Source organism: Silurus meridionalis, chromosome 26 (assembly GCF_014805685.1).
Source record: "Silurus meridionalis isolate SWU-2019-XX chromosome 26, ASM1480568v1, whole genome shotgun sequence".
Classification (NCBI taxonomy): Eukaryota; Metazoa; Chordata; class Actinopteri; order Siluriformes; family Siluridae; genus Silurus; species Silurus meridionalis.
Window position 1 is genome coordinate 4,211,372 of NC_060909.1, and position 12,344 is coordinate 4,223,715.

General features: G+C 40.0%; 1 protein-coding gene across 6 annotated transcripts in view; it reads left to right on the forward strand.

Annotated features, from left to right (window-relative positions):
- mtss1lb (MTSS I-BAR domain containing 2b) overlaps positions 1 to 11,824 on the forward strand; it is a 75,322-nt gene extending 63,498 nt beyond the window's left edge. For 4 of the 6 annotated variants that reach the window (XM_046840131.1, XM_046840133.1, XM_046840132.1 and 1 more), the window contains 5 exons: positions 664 to 738; positions 2,099 to 2,248; positions 2,663 to 2,827; positions 4,098 to 4,263; positions 5,388 to 11,824. In XM_046840131.1, the coding sequence (XP_046696087.1) occupies positions 664 to 738; positions 2,099 to 2,248; positions 2,663 to 2,827; positions 4,098 to 4,263; positions 5,388 to 6,148 (1,317 nt within the window). In that variant the 3' untranslated portion in view covers positions 6,149 to 11,824. The remainder of the gene's footprint in view (positions 1 to 663; positions 739 to 2,098; positions 2,249 to 2,662; positions 2,828 to 4,097; positions 4,264 to 5,387) is intronic. The other 2 variants (XM_046840135.1, XM_046840136.1) reach the window with 1 other exon arrangement.
- The last annotated feature ends 520 nt before the right edge of the window (positions 11,825 to 12,344 follow it).

The following is a 12,344-nucleotide window of genomic DNA, read 5'->3' on the forward strand; positions in this document are numbered from 1 at the left end:
TACTCAGAGGACCCATCTCAAGACATTGGTAGAATCTTTACCAGACAGGCAGAGTGCTGACATTACAGTGAAGCGTCTACAGTATTAAACGTGTTTGTGTCCATTTTCTGTGTTTAGGTGTGTAATTGTAAATCAGAGCTCAACCTTACAGTATTTTAATAAACGACATCAGCTGAAGAAGCAACCATTTGTAATGTTAGATGAACAATGTTAATTGAATGACCAAGTGCACTAGAATGTATGGACAAAATTATTGGGACAACTGACTTTTTCAGGCTTTTCCATATGAGCTTCATGCGGTTCTTCCACAAACCATTACCACAATAACAGAGACATAGTGTGGTATAGAGCTCTCCACTCAATGCATCAAATACCTTTGAGATGAACTGGAATGTGAACTGGAATCCTTATCAGTACCTGACTTTACTATTGAGCTTATGGCTGAATGATCACAAATCTCCACAACCACCCTCCAAAACCTAAAAAAAGAGGTTATTATTACAGGAAATGGGAAATAAATGTGGACAGGGATGTTTAAAAAACACATACAAATCTTATGGTCAGGTCCACAAACTTTTCTCCATACAGTGTATATAGAAAGGAGAATACAACTAGGACAGGACTACAATGTCTAACTTTTTTCTCTTCTTTCTTTTTCTGTAGAAGTCATCGAGTTCAGCATCTTCAGAGGCTTCAGAAACATGTCAGTCAGTGAGTGAATGCAGTTCTCCTACAACAGTAAGTTCACATACCTGTTGATTTGTTTGTCCTATTTTTCATCCACAGGCTTGTGTGTTACTGGAGCTAAATATGGACAAGGTGGTATGAGCATTTTCACATGTCTTTTCTGTCAAAGCTGTTTTCTCTGCTCCACCATCCATCCGATGTTTTGAGCAAACTTGGGTACAGAAAGTGGACCAGTTAAATACCGCATAGTCATGTATGTCCACCATTTGGTCTTCACAAATTACTTAATTATTCACAAATAAAGTTAGCACATGTTCTATTAGGCCATCCTTTCCTGCTGTCATTTTAAACTTGTGAGTATGTACTTTACATTTTATTCATTCCAAGTGAACAGTTGGGTGCATCCATAATCTTGGCATATTCCATTTCTCTTATTTGCACACATTACTGATTCTATTTTATATGCTCTGTTCACACACTTTACATACAATTATATATACAATATATATAATTTGGCATTTAATCAACCTTTTTAAAATGAAGCAAATCTAGCACATCGTAAAAGTGGTTGTGGCTAAAACTTTGGACGTTTGACCAGAAGGTTATGAGTTCAAATCCCACCACTAGTTACACCGATCAGTTATAATGTTATGACATTATAAGTTTATGACAGGTGAGTGAATAACACTGATTATCTCTTCATCATGGCACCTTTTGGTATGTGGGATATATATAGTATTAGGCAGCAAGTGAACATTTTATCCTCAAAGTAGAATCAGGAAAAATGGGCAGCTTAAGGATTTGGAAAAAATTGTGATGTCTAGATGACTGGGTCAGAGCATTTCTAAAACTGCAGCTCTTGTGGGATGTTCCTGGTCTGCAGTGGTCAGTGTCTATTAAAAGTTGTCCAAGGAAGGAACAGTGGTGAAACGGGGACAGGGTCGTGGGCTCATTGATGCACGTGGGGAGCAAAGGCTGGTCCGTGTGATCCGATCCAACAGACGAGCTCCTGTAGCTCATATTGCTGTTGAAGTTAATGCTGTTAATACAGGACTGTTTTGGCAGCAAAAGGGGAACCAACACAATAATAGGCACGTGGTCATAATGTTCGTAATTATCCTTAAATGACATTCTGAGGTAAAATCTTTTGACATATGAAGTGGGATATAAGAATTTTTAAGAATTATAATTAGCCTTTCTAATGAGTTTTTTTCTTAATCAAAATGTTAACTAAATATTAATATTAATGGATGGTTATGGGACTGTAAGGAATGAGCAAATGCTTCAACCTCAACTGATCTATTTTTTGCCCTCATATTTTGTCCCCCTACTCGGCCTGTGCTTCCGGATCACAAGGCTGTGTGATTGCTACGTATTCTCACTGTCTGAATCTTGTCTCTCCATTCCGCAGTTTGGCTCATCCTTCGCTACCTTCCGTCCTGCTCTATCTCACACTGGCTCCATCAGGCCTTTCTCTGTCATACTTCCTGCGTCCCCACCCTCTAGTCGCTCCCCTGGATCCAACACTTCCTCTCCCACATCAAAGGTTCCTTGCTGGAAGGTTTGTTCCCATGGGCACATTTCTTTGCAGATATTTTTTTTCTTTTGTTTTGCTTCTACGTTTGCTCGTCTTGAATAATGCTTATTTTTCAATTGCTTTTATTTCATTTCCTGCTTAACTTCATTCATTACCTCATTTTGCTTGTTAACACCAGCCTTTTTTTTTTTTTTTACCTCCATCCTGATTTTAAATCTCTGTGTTTGGAGATTTGATAAACGGAGCAGGACAAGGATGGTACATCTTAGAGTTCACCTGACTCTAACACAAATTGAGCAGGATAGTGCTAAAGGCGCACATCGAGAGTACGTGGAAGGATACTCAAACTGCTGGATAGTGGGCAGGTTTTCTTATCCGAAAGAAAAACGGAAATAGCTTGTTAATTTTCAGTTTAAAAAATGACACTTACTGCTTCAGGACTGGTCCAAGGCAGGCTTGCTTGAGCAGCCAGCAGCCAGCACCCTCCAGAGAAGGAAGGAGACGAGAGAATCAGAATCATCACCCCAGTCTCAAGGTTATGCTGGGGTACATCCTGACGATCCCCAAAGGCCCAGGATGACACCTGCTACTATTGCAGCTAAGGTAATGGTCATAAAAGCATAATACCAGTTGAAGCACTGTAATTTACTTCCTGTTTAGGTAAAGGTGCCACATAGAAGTAGGAGACCAATGAATACTCAGGTCTTCCGAAACTAATCTATGCAGGCATGTTGATTTAAAAAAAAATATATAAAATACAATATGAGACCCTTTCAATTTAGTCAACTGATAGTTATACAACAACCAGGCATAACATTATGACATTATAACATTATGACCGGTGAAGTGAACATTTTGTCCTCAAAGTTGATGGGTAAGGAGCAGAAAAAATGGGCAAGCGTAAAAATTTGAGCGAGTTTTAACAAGGGCCAAATTGTAATGTCTGGACAACTGGGTCAGAGCATCTCCAAAACTGCAGCTCTTGTTGGCTGTTTCTGGCCTGCAGTGGTCAGTATCTATCAAAGTGGTCTAAGGAAAAGAAACAGTGATGAACCAGCGACAGGGCCATGGTTGACCGAGGCTCATTGAGGGAAGTGAAGGCTGGCTTGTGTGGTCCAATCCAACAGATGAGCAACTGTAGCACAAATGGCTCAAGAAGTAGATTCTGTTAATGATCAAAAGGGTCAGGACTGTTTTGGCAGCTAAAGAGGATCAACACAATATTAGGCAGGTGGTCATGATGTTATGCCTGATTGCTGGTCATAAAGTTATCCCTGGTCTGTGTATAAAGGGACCATTTATTTGGATGCATACAGAGGGTAATCCTTTAAAAAAAATCTCACTGTAGTGGAGCTATGATCCCCCTACAGCTTTACGGATATAATGTATCTGAACGGAAGCCACCGGTGTTGCAATCTGTATTGTTGTTGCCTCAGGAAGGGTCATTTCTCTTTCCTCCTGTCTACTCATAAATTTCCTCCAGGTTTATTGGCACACTCCCACCTCTCCAAAACACACTTGCTGGGGAAGTGATGACTTGAATTTGGAGTAGGAGCGAATGAGTGTTTAAATGTGTGCCCATGGCATCCTGTGGTGGATTGATGTCTAGGATGGACTCGATGTCAGTGCCTGGTTTTACTGATGTCTGAATAAACACAAATCCCCTTTTTTGAGGAAACCCCATTTCCAGAAGTATGGAGGTTATCATAACAGCAAAGCAGGGACTAAATCTAGAATTTGATCTTCCATAAGCATGTACAAGTGATAATGTCCGCCTTTTACCCCCATACTATATAATGTATCACTTTAAATGAGATAAATAATGTAACATTATTGTACAACATTTTTTTGTACATTTATTCATTTTTTTCAGCATTGTGAGGAGGTTTCCCCTGCAGCTAGCGACCTGGCCATGGTGCTTACTCGTGGCCTCAGTATGGAACAGCAGAAGAGCAGTAGGGACTCACTTCAATACTCGAGTGGATACAGCACTCAGACAACCACGCCATCATGCTCTGAGGATACCATTCCTTCCCAAGGTAAAGCTTCATGTTTATCTTACACACACACACACACACACACACACACACACACACACACACACACACACACACACACACACAAACACGTTAAATTGCAGCCAATAGTAAGTCCAGGAAAGGTTTAATATAGATATTGATTAGCTAATTAAGTTGGTAAAACAGTGACAGGAAATCTCATCAACAGCCACCAGATATTGAGAAGTATTAGATGAGCACTGATAGTGATTTTGCAGTGGTGGACAAAGTACATAATCCACGTGCTTGAGTTAAAATAGAGATACACTAGGTAAAATATTACTCCAGTGAAAGTGCTCCCCTTAAACTTTCACCTGAGTAAAAGTACAAAAGTATTTGCCTTCAAATGTACTTAAGTATTTTGGTGACTGGTTTACCAAAGGAGGTAATTAGAGGGAGCAGCTCTGATTTATAATGATATATTGATATTATATTATCAATTTTGTCACAAGACTCTTTGCTTAATCAACTCAGTTTATGTGAAAAGACTCTAATGTTACTCTAAGCACACCAATCTATTAATAAAATGATCTTATCTTGCCAAACACAGATAGATATCTATTAAAATTACCCAAAATCTTCTTTTTAAAACTTCAAAAAATTTGGATTTGTGGCAAATTAGAGTCAGGAGGTTCTTACATCACTTATTGTATTCCTCTCGAAACTTGTTAAACTGTATGTTAGTGATAAGTAGATACACCAACCAGCAATCAAAATTCAAAACAGAGCATGCGCTCAGCCCTGATTGGTGGCTTGCTGTGTGCTGGACCAGTTAAGTTTTTATCCGCTCATAAATAAAAAGGAACGAAATAAAAAGGTACTTAAATACAGTAACAAATAACATTTACTTTCTTAGTCAAAGTAGCCGGCTGAAATCTTTGTAATGTACACAAATCTAACAGAAATCCGCAGGCCTTGGTTGGTGACAGTCTTTCTAATCAAAGCATGTAATCTAGAACATGAAGCACTGCTGCAAAATTGGTCCATTCCAGTTAAACACAATCTGTAGAACGGAATTATTTTTCTTTTTACAATTCAAAAATACAACTAAAATATTCTTGTGCTTGCTTTCCTGTTTACTTATTTCCTCTTTCTTATCCCCCCAGGCTCTGATTATGATTGCTACTCTGTAAATGGTGACACTGAAGCCGATGGTCAGTCGGAATTTGACAAATCGTCCACAATCCCACGGCACAGCAATATTGCTCAGAACTACCGCCGCATGATCCAGACCAAAAGGCCAGCCAGTACGGCTGGACTGCCCAGCGCCATGGGCGCCCAAGGAGGAGTTGGTGGTGGAGGACCAGGCAGTCACGGGACGGCCACTATCCGCCGAACACCCTCCACAAAGCCTGGTGTGAGGCGCACTCTCTCCAACGCTGGCCCTATCCCTATCCGGCCACCCATAGTGCCAGTTAAGACACCCACTATACCTGATTCGCCCGGTGGATATCCGGGGCCTCCGGCACGTGTGGGCAGTGAGGAGTGTGTGTTCTACGCAGCAGATGATGCCTCCCCAGCTGCTATGGAGTATGTAAAGGCTTCACCGAAGCGCCTCAGCCTACCTAACGCAGCTTGGGGCACAGCAGGCGCTGAGATGAGTGTGTACGGGCAGCCAGGAGAAGAAGATCAGCTTCTAGCTGCTAACCGGCATAGCCTTGTGGAAAAGATTGGTGAGCTGGTAGCCAGTGCCCAAGCCCTGGGAGATGGCCAGTACCCTTTCCCCTCACTGGCACCCGAGGGCCAGACCGTTCCTCAGAGTAAATGTCCCCCGCAGGAAGGAGAGGACATGCTGGTATCTATCCGTCGAGGCGTCCGGCTGCGCAAGACCGTCTCCAACGACCGCTCGGCACCACGCATACTGTGACAGCTGTTAGAGAGATAAATGAAGGTGCAGTTAAAAAAAAAATCAAAAGCACTCTGTGTGGACTCTGTAGAGAATGAAAAGAAGAGGATTTAAAAAAATATCAATTAAATGTTTAAAAGAAGTCGTTATAGTAACATAACGAACATGAGAAAAAAAATAGGAGTAAAATTCTAAATAACAACAGGCTCAGGCCACTGTAACTTGTAGCGTGTCTGGACGCATGTTTGTCTTATTAACACTACCCATCATATCAGGATAGTCAGGCTCTAGGAAGACACTGGGCAGATGCAAGAACAAGGAAACATTTGGGGACAAGGATCTTTGAAAACACAAAAAAAAACCTAGTTCTGGACTCCAGGAATTAGTGCTGGAAAAGCTCATCTAATCAATGGAGGACAGTCGGGGTGGGACTCTTCCTGCATTTCACCCCACTGTCACATTCGGCTGTGCGACATCACACTGTTGGTCAGTGTGACTGTCAGTCAGGCTGAAGATGAGCGGGGCTCTGCTGCAGGTCAGCTTTGTGGTTATGGAATTTATCTTCTTTTATTAGCGCACCTCTTTTAGCTTGTTTAATCATTTAAATCCAAGCAAATAATCCTGACTGCAGATCCTTACGTTGAAGGTGTGCATATCAGATGTATGTATTTCTTTTTTTAATTACCTAAAAACAAATGCCATTATAATGTGGAGCAATAATCTTTCTGTTTAACAAGGGGGAAAAAAGACAGAATTACAAGAATAGTTGGAATGCATGGAGGTACAGATGTTGTTAAAAGCCTTGGAGGAACTCGGTTCTGTTTTTGATAGTGGGGGAAGGAAGTGGAAGCCAAGACGTGCAATGAGGAAGCAAAGCACTTTGAAGACACAGTGTTGGCCATTAGGGGGCAGTGTAGCTGCACTGTATACAGTAAATGCTAAGAGGACTAGAACTGCTTAGCAAGGGGCTGAATTTAGCGCCGAGGTCCAGCACAGTTTGGCGATTTGTCCCCTTTCTTACAGGATTTTTAGCTGGCTAGCTAATCCAGAACAATTCTACACCCAACCCTCTGACAGGATTTTTAAGTCATTCTTAACCTGACAGAATTGTATTAAGGATTAGGTAATATAAAGTAATAAAAATGCTTATAATCCATATTGCTAGTTCGGCATCCAGCATAAGTTACCGGATTTCTGAGTGAATCTGACTGTCAAAAGTGATATTAATAGAAATGTCAATAATAGCTAACGCGGTATCAAGTAAATAAATAAATACATAACGTATAGCATGTAACTAGAATCCAAATACAGAAGTTTGACAAAGCTTCTCAGAAATATTTGAAAGCCATGATTTATGATCTAACTTGCCATTTTCCAGCCCCAAATTCATGCCTAAATATCACCAAACTGATTGACCTCTGGCCATACACAGCTGTCGTTAAGCACCCCTTGCAATAACGGGTGTAAAAAGAAATTAGCTGTGGCGTGATAGTTAAAAGAGTGCAAAGGAAAGTGAATAAGATATGTTACTGAAAGAGTGAATTTGGTTGGGAAGTGTTTTTCTTTGAGAATTTATCATTTTTTTAATTTTTTTTTTAATTGAGGTGAGTTGTTTTATTGAATCACGAGCCTCCGACCACACCGCTCTGACTCGGCTAGAAATCCTGGAGGTTTGTCAATGAGCTGAGATGAAGGCACAAACCTGGTAGTCTTACGGAAAAGAAACAATAAAGGAAAAAGTGTGTCAAGAATCTGGGAGAGAAACAAGGACGAGAAACACAGAAGGCAAAGGACAGACATCCAGTGCTTTATAACGTGAGCATTCCACTGCCTGATCTAGAAAATAGGACGTGTTATGAAATGTGGCATTTTATTAAAAGAAAAAAAAAAACCATCGCATGGACACAGCGGTTTCCTGTGAGTACCCATTTCACAGCGTGACGAAATAAAAGAACGCTTTTTGGATTTTGGAGTCGGAATCAGTGGCCAAAACACTGTTTAGTCCTGTAGTATGTGTCTGTGAGTGACCTTCTGTGCTCCCCTGGTTCACTATAACCCTGTCGTCTTGCGTAGTTCTGTCACTCCAAGTGACCACTACATGTGCGACTAAATGGACACTTAATACTTATTAATATATTCTTCCTTTTTTTTTTTTGGAGGGGTGGGGGAATTATTTATTTTGCATAAATAGAGCACTCTGTTTTAGGAATGCCTGTCTTTTAGGAAATAAAAAAAGGTGTATCTGCTGAGTGAAGGACTGCCTCTGAAGGAATGGTGTGAAAGGGGCACAAGACTGGTGTTACATGCCAGGTGCGATGATGATCACTCTTTCAAGACGTACAGTCTAGCGCTGTATATATAATCCTATATATATACAGCAGATACATAGACTAAAAAAAGAGGGTGGACAGTAAGTGTACTGCTCTCAAAATAATGTCCAAAGTCTGTGGAAAAAAAAAGTAAAGGTCAAATCTATGACAGCAATATTTCACGTCTGATAATAATTTGGCATTTATATACTGTCTGAATGCGTAACGTGCTAATGACATCGCTCGGATATTTCATACTGACCCTAATACGAACCTGCGCAGTGAAAGACCAAGGGAGGATATTAGAAGCAGAACAGACTAAAAAAAGTATAGAAGATACAAATTTACAGAAATGTAAATAAGAATGATTGGAAGATGGAGACATAATAAGAAGAAAACTATTACAGAATTCTCGATTCTCGCTGTTTTTTTCTCTACCAAGGGTTTTAAATTCCATTCCAGGAGCTCATTTTCAATTCTTCTGCACAACCTACACAGATTATCTGATTAGTTGCATCAAAAAAATATACATAATACAGACAGATAGCTAATCAAGTTATTTAGTACACAGACACAACGACTTCTAATGCTCTGTGCTGGAAAACCAGCCAGATATCTGTACACAAACGCAAGCAATATTGCTGTGAGGAAACGTTTCAAACGTCAGGGTTCTTGAGTTGCAGCACAATTACAAAAATTTCAGTGACAATGCGTAACAGATGTACTTTTGCGAACGCGTTGTCCTGCATATCTACATGCAGGTCAGTAACCTAGCATGCAGTGTTAGCATGCTAGGTTATACTGTTTGGCACAACTATCATATGCTTGGGATTATATTGTCAAGATGTTCGAGAAATTCGAAAGAGATCTGCCTGGTGTCTACATTGTAGATAGCTATGTGTCTTTGTTTGCTTGTTTAAACTACTCGGGAAGTAAAAAACATTGGAACTAATAGACAGTGTGAGAATGAGTGTAATTCACACGGTGACCCTATTTTACAGACTCAGATAGTGGGATTTTTTTCCTCAAAAATACAAGATACAGGGAATATGCATTACATGAGTTAGTATTGCGCCCTCTATTGGCGATATAGGTTTCTAATATGTGCAAATCGTTTCAGCAGATTATCTCGAACGTTTCATGTTGTGCACCTTGAAAAATGACAATTTGATCTCCCCTTTGCTGTAATCTAACATAACATGCTTCTTCATTATCATTACTGTCTTCTTCTTCTTCTTCTTCTTCTTCTTCTCAAGCCTATTGCTTGAATATCAAACAGAAAACCTAATCATTTGCAGTTTTTTCAATGAAATGTTTCCATCAGACTGAAGATGAAGTATAACATATACTATACAGATGTTTAAAGACATTTTTTAGCCCGTCTCTAGACATTATCTCGAAGGAAACCCGTGTACGATGAGTCTAGTGTACAAGTTGTTCAACTCTAAACGCCCAAATAAAAGACGAGCACAGTAGAGCAGTGTGTAATATCTATAATACTGCACTCAGCATGGCCGAATGACCAAATCCTTCATGTTTATTGTAATTTCCAGTGAACCTAAATGACTTGGTCAGGCCTTTCATTGCAATATTTAATTTTAGGCAACATCCTCACTTCATTTTTACAGCCTTTCCACAAAAAACAGCTATTTCAAGCTCTCTTCGGCATATACAGCGACTTCTTTCTAATTGGATTTGCTTTACATAACAAAAGCAAAACCATGCAGTATTAAACTCGTGCATGTATCACGCGACTAAAAACGTGAACCCGAACTGCCAGAGGCAGTGAACAAGGCGTGTGTGTGTATAACCGATTCCGATAAATCTAGCGGAAATCTACCTATTGGCACCACTGAAGTAAACCGTCACTCAAATAACACACAGGTGCAAAACGCACACTTGCTCTCTTTCACCGGTTTCTGTACTCAGGTGACTCACCTGTCTTATTTTTTTCCTTTTTCCCTAACAGACCTCTTTGCATCATTCACCAATTCCGTCATTTCCACCATAGGCCGTGCTTGTTAAAATTCTTTCCTCATGCATTATTCATCTGCAGCCGACAGTCAAACATCCATCTTTTTATGCTATTATTTTGTATTTTCTATGCTAGTGCATTTTAAACAGCACACTGATTGTGTGTGTGTGTGTGTGTTTGAGCTGCACACCATGTCTGCACGAGAAGCTAATGAAATCCTTCTGATGAAAATTGATATCTAGCGTAGCACAGACGACTGAGCGAAGCTCTGTTCTCACTCATTCCTATTCCTTTTGCGAAACTCATCAGCGGCTTCGGATATAAATTTTAGCAGTTCATATGACTTCCCAGGAACCAGATCACAGTTCCTGAGCACTAGACTACAACTACACGACAACTCGTTCCTACACGATAGTCTGCTTTCGCTTTTGTTCTTTCCTGTTGATTAGGAAAATCTCACCTCCGGGCATTTCCTTGATTTCACATTCTAAGGTGCACGGGTGAATGAAAATGTCCAAATAATTATCTATAGGAAATTGCCTAGTTTATGAAATGACCTATAAACATTGCAATTTGTTTACCAAATGCAGATTAGCGAGGCTAGGACAATTGTTGCTTGTGATGCTTGTGACCTTGCGGTGTCTGGACAATGCTAGCTGCCGTTCCAAAAAAAAGAAAAAGTATAAAAACACAAACTCTCCTGTGTTCATTGTGTTTTGGAAGTCTAAGACTCAAAGTGCAGCATGTCTTTCATCCGCCCGGCCTCGCGTTGCTCATCGTCTTTCTGCTGATGGCCTGATTTACATGTATAATGCCCCCTCGTCCTCACCCACTCGTACTCGAGCTCAGAAATATCAGCCATCAGTGGAACCTATGCTTCCTCGTGTCATTAGCGCTGCCAAACAGACAGAGTGATGCAAGCAGGCACCATGGCAACCTGGCCAGATCTCTGAACAGCGTCTTTCTGTCTTCTGCACAAAAAAAAGATTTCTTGGTTTTCCGTTCACAGAAACACTTTTGCTTTGACACTGACGAACCCTGGAACACGGCATCGATGTAACCTGATCTTAGCCACTGTCCTTCAAACCACTTTCCTAGTTCTCCTATTTGTGAAGAGAAATAAAGTGTGCGTTTTTTTTTTTTTTTTTTGTACAAATCACATCCTCCTATTTCTCCAATGTAGTCAAGACTACAGGTGCTCCCGTCTCTGTTCTGCTTCTATATCTCTGTCCTTTTTCACTTTAATTTATTGTAATTTTTTTTTCTGAAGCTAATCTGTCTTTATTGCTGATGACAAATATTCCTTTTTGGTAAGATTTATTCTCTATCTTTTTTTTGTTAACTAGTCACTGCTAATGTAACAAAACGCACTGTGATGATCCCAGTATTAATAAAAGTTGTACTTAAACGGTGGGCATTTGTGCATGTTTGATGTCATTTCCTTTTGTGGCGTTTAACAGCGTTTTAGACAGGTCGGCGCACAAACGTCAACGTGGCAAGCGGAAACTCCAGAAAAGCCTCAGCAGTCAATTGTGTCAAGTCCTGAAATACTTAAGCACACTGCTAAAATCATTTTTTTTTAATCTGATGGGGTAAAAATGACCTCTGGGATGACTTGAGAGTCCTGAGGGAAATGACTGATGTTAAATAAGGCACTCAAAATTTGTGGACCCGCTTTAAAATTCTTTTTTAAAGCCTCTATAATATATCTTCCTTTTGAAATGATTATATTGTATAGTATAGTCTGTAAAAGAGAAAATGACTAACTTATGACTAGTCCCTGTAAAAATATAAAAGCTAACATAATGGCTTTTGAAAGCATTGACATCCCAGTCATAAAAAAATATTAAAACTATTTCATTATAGGTAGAAAAATAGATTGCATTTCTTCTTCTAGACAATAGGGGGAAGCAAAGACCTTCCTCCAATCTCC